Source organism: Sinocyclocheilus anshuiensis, unplaced genomic scaffold, assembly GCF_001515605.1.
Source record: "Sinocyclocheilus anshuiensis isolate Anshui unplaced genomic scaffold, SAMN03320099.WGS_v1.1 scaffold1339, whole genome shotgun sequence".
NCBI classification, from domain to species: domain Eukaryota; kingdom Metazoa; phylum Chordata; class Actinopteri; order Cypriniformes; family Cyprinidae; genus Sinocyclocheilus; species Sinocyclocheilus anshuiensis.
The window spans coordinates 351,152-354,203 of record NW_015539932.1 but is presented as its reverse complement, the minus strand read 5'-3'; the positions used below and the strand labels follow the sequence as shown (position 1 = coordinate 354,203).

Here is a 3,052-nt window from a genome sequence, read left to right as displayed (position 1 = left end):
ACCATAGCTCGTGACCGGAAGAGAAGATGAGTCGTTTTGAGGGGGAGGGGAGGTTAACATTTTTGATTAAAGATTAAGAGGGCACATTTTTTAAAAATAATGAAGTGCACGGATCAATTATTTATAATAAACACTACAGTATTCCATTAAAAAATAAGAATTTTCAATTTTGATTTCATGGTGACTTTAAATAGAAAATCTGTAATTTTAAATGTTACAAGCACATTTAATGATCAATAGATTTTTAGAGCGTTATTAAATTATTAGTGTTTTTAAAAATACCATTTCATCATAAATATGCCACAGCATCGATTTTAAATTGGGTTGTGAATGCTGTTTCATGTTGACTTCAATTAAATGAAGAGAATCACAACTGCACTTTTAATGGAGGGGCCCATTCAGCATTACATGTATGGATATGATTGTGATCAAGTGATCCATTGAGATTTATTCATTGGCATTACCTGCACAGGTCCACCTCCAAGCTCATCGTCCAGCTGGCCAGCCAAGATGGCAGATGCCCCAATCTCATCTTGTGAGGAGTCCTTACCCTGCCTGTAACAGACATCATAAGACAGCATACTGAATTGTTAAAAGAAAACACATAACATGTTCTCCTGGGATTATGTCAGATGACGCTGTAGATAAACTGTGTTCAAGATCAAGTCATACCAGATGTAGATGATGTGACCCTGTCTGCCTCCATGGCGGTAATTGTACAGGATAATGTAACTGTCTCCTCCATAGAACTGGCCATAAGTAGAGGGATTAACTGGAGCCTTGTCTGATCCTTCAATACGCCAGATCTAAAGTATCAGGTGACATAAAAATAAAAATATCATTACAGTACCATCATTGTATTTGTATACACAACATATTGTGTGACCTCAGGTCAAGTTACATGCAGTGTGTGCTCACTCACTGACCTGTTTCTCTCCGTTGCCGTCATCGATCATTCCATGTTGGGCGGCCATGGCTGGTGAATCATGGAGAGTTGAAGCATCGAATGGCACCTTCTCGATCTTAGCAATGCTGTTTGAGACGTAAGCCACACCCAGACCCTCCGTCTGGTCCAAATCACGCCAGTTTTTGAAGAATTGTTTGAATAGAGGTGTCTCGCCCATATCTGGGAGAATCTGAACCTGTGTGTGTTTTGGGTAACCCATTTTCTTAATGAACTCATCTGCTGCCTTCATGGCAGCCTTTCTCTCTTCCAAATTGGCATCTTTTCCTATAAAACAAACATTGGTGTGTCAAAAAAAGAACTCTAAACAAAGTAAAAAAATAATAATTTTCTTTTGTTTTGGCTGTCAATACCATTTACCTTTCCAAACAAAGATTTTGCCATCTGAGCCGTGATCCAAGATGAAACAGTCGCTTGATTCCAGTGCACTCTGGGAGAAAGGGTTTTCAGCAGCCACCAGAGCAATCGTCAAGTCTCCACTGGCATCAGACACCTGAAGTACAGGATAACGTCAACAAATTTAATGTACTTATGGTCTCCAAGGGCTATTTACATATTTGCATGGTTTAAATCCAGTGGCTACCTTATAGAGTTTGGCCATCTTCCTGTTGGAGGCATCAGCCTTGATATCATCAGACGCTCCTTCAGGCAGGTCTGGTTTTTCTCCAAGAACCTGCCAGAAGATAATTGGCATTATTCATGCATTTAATCATGCATTTAGTGAATCTCTTGTCAGTTTTGAAGTTGAAGCTTTCTGTCTTTCTTACCTCCAACATCTTCTCACGTTCCACCCCTTCATCACACACATATACTCGAGCGCGTCCACTGCGTTCATTGTCACGAATGCCCTTCGCAAGCTGAGTAGCTTTTAGCTTTTCAAAGCGGTTACTCTTTGAGCCACACCACTGGTAGATCTCCTGTAAAAATACAGAGCAAACAGGGTTATTTTAAAGTTTTTTTACAATATCAATACCCCTCACTCTTCACATGATACTCACGTTGCCCAAGTCCAGGATGAAGCAGTCTCCCTGGTTAAAGCTCTCCCAACTGACTGGCACTTCTGTTGCTCTGACAACACGCCGACCTTTGACCTGTAGCACGCGTTGCACTACAACTTCATTGGTGACCACATGCTTGAATCCAGATGCAACTCCACCTTTCTGGAAAACAAAACAAAACCAAAATGAAACAAAACACATATACACACACACATATAAACACATAAAAACATCAAAACAATAAAAGCAAAAGAAAACCAAAACAAAATAATAAAAGCAAAAGAAATAAAAAAACAAACCATTCAAAACAAAACCAAAATGAAATGAAATACACACACAAAAAAACAACAAAACAATTAAAGCAAAAGAAAACCAAAACAAAACAATAAAAGCAAAAGTCAAACAATAAAAGCAAAAATCAAACAAAACACAAAACAAAACAGTCACTGAAGTTTCATGTCTGGCAATATTACTATTCCATTCCAACATTTCTAACATTAACATTTAGTGGAAAAACATCAAGAATAGGGATGTAACGATTACCGGTTTGACGATAAATCATGATAAAATTCCCCACGGTTAGTATTACCATTTCATCTTTTAATTATCATTAAAACCGTATTAGATTACCGCGATTTGAACAACTCGCGATAAATAAATACTGTCCAGCATAAAGCAAAGTTTAAAAGTCGGCATGAAATGGAAGTTGCGATTGTCTTTTCTTCTCTACTGTGACGTATATCCGAGTGAAACGGCATCTGAAATGAGAGGGCGGGACTTGATTTCATCCTTCGGGAATTGATTGGATCGTTGGAAGTTGGGGCGTTGCAAACAAAATGGAGGCAGATCTGAATGCCAGTTTGCAGTTAGTGGTGGGGGATTTCTCTCCACTGGATTCACAGCCGACACCCAAGCATGAATAAATGTTTTATTTATTAAGGATGACGACGACAATCAACGGCACAAAACATGCCTAAACAGCGTGCGCGAGAGAGAAAGAGAGAGAGAGAAAGAGAGAGAGAGCGAGAGAGAGACTGCCTGAATGACTGAGCGCGTCCTCCATCAGGTTAAGTCATATTCATGAAAAAAA

General features: G+C 39.2%; 1 protein-coding gene across 2 annotated transcripts in view; it reads right to left on the bottom strand.

The window, feature by feature from the left end:
- LOC107686887 (gelsolin-like) overlaps positions 1-3,052 on the bottom strand; it is a 22,188-nt gene that overhangs the window by 6,427 nt on the left and 12,709 nt on the right. For both annotated transcript variants that reach the window (XM_016484031.1, XM_016484032.1), the window contains exons 4-10: positions 1,963-2,124; positions 1,732-1,881; positions 1,548-1,637; positions 1,325-1,457; positions 927-1,231; positions 673-806; positions 465-555 (exon numbers count right to left, since the gene is read on the bottom strand). In XM_016484031.1, coding sequence (XP_016339517.1) covers positions 465-555; positions 673-806; positions 927-1,231; positions 1,325-1,457; positions 1,548-1,637; positions 1,732-1,881; positions 1,963-2,124 — 1,065 coding nt within the window. The remainder of the gene's footprint in view (positions 1-464; positions 556-672; positions 807-926; positions 1,232-1,324; positions 1,458-1,547; positions 1,638-1,731; positions 1,882-1,962; positions 2,125-3,052) is intronic.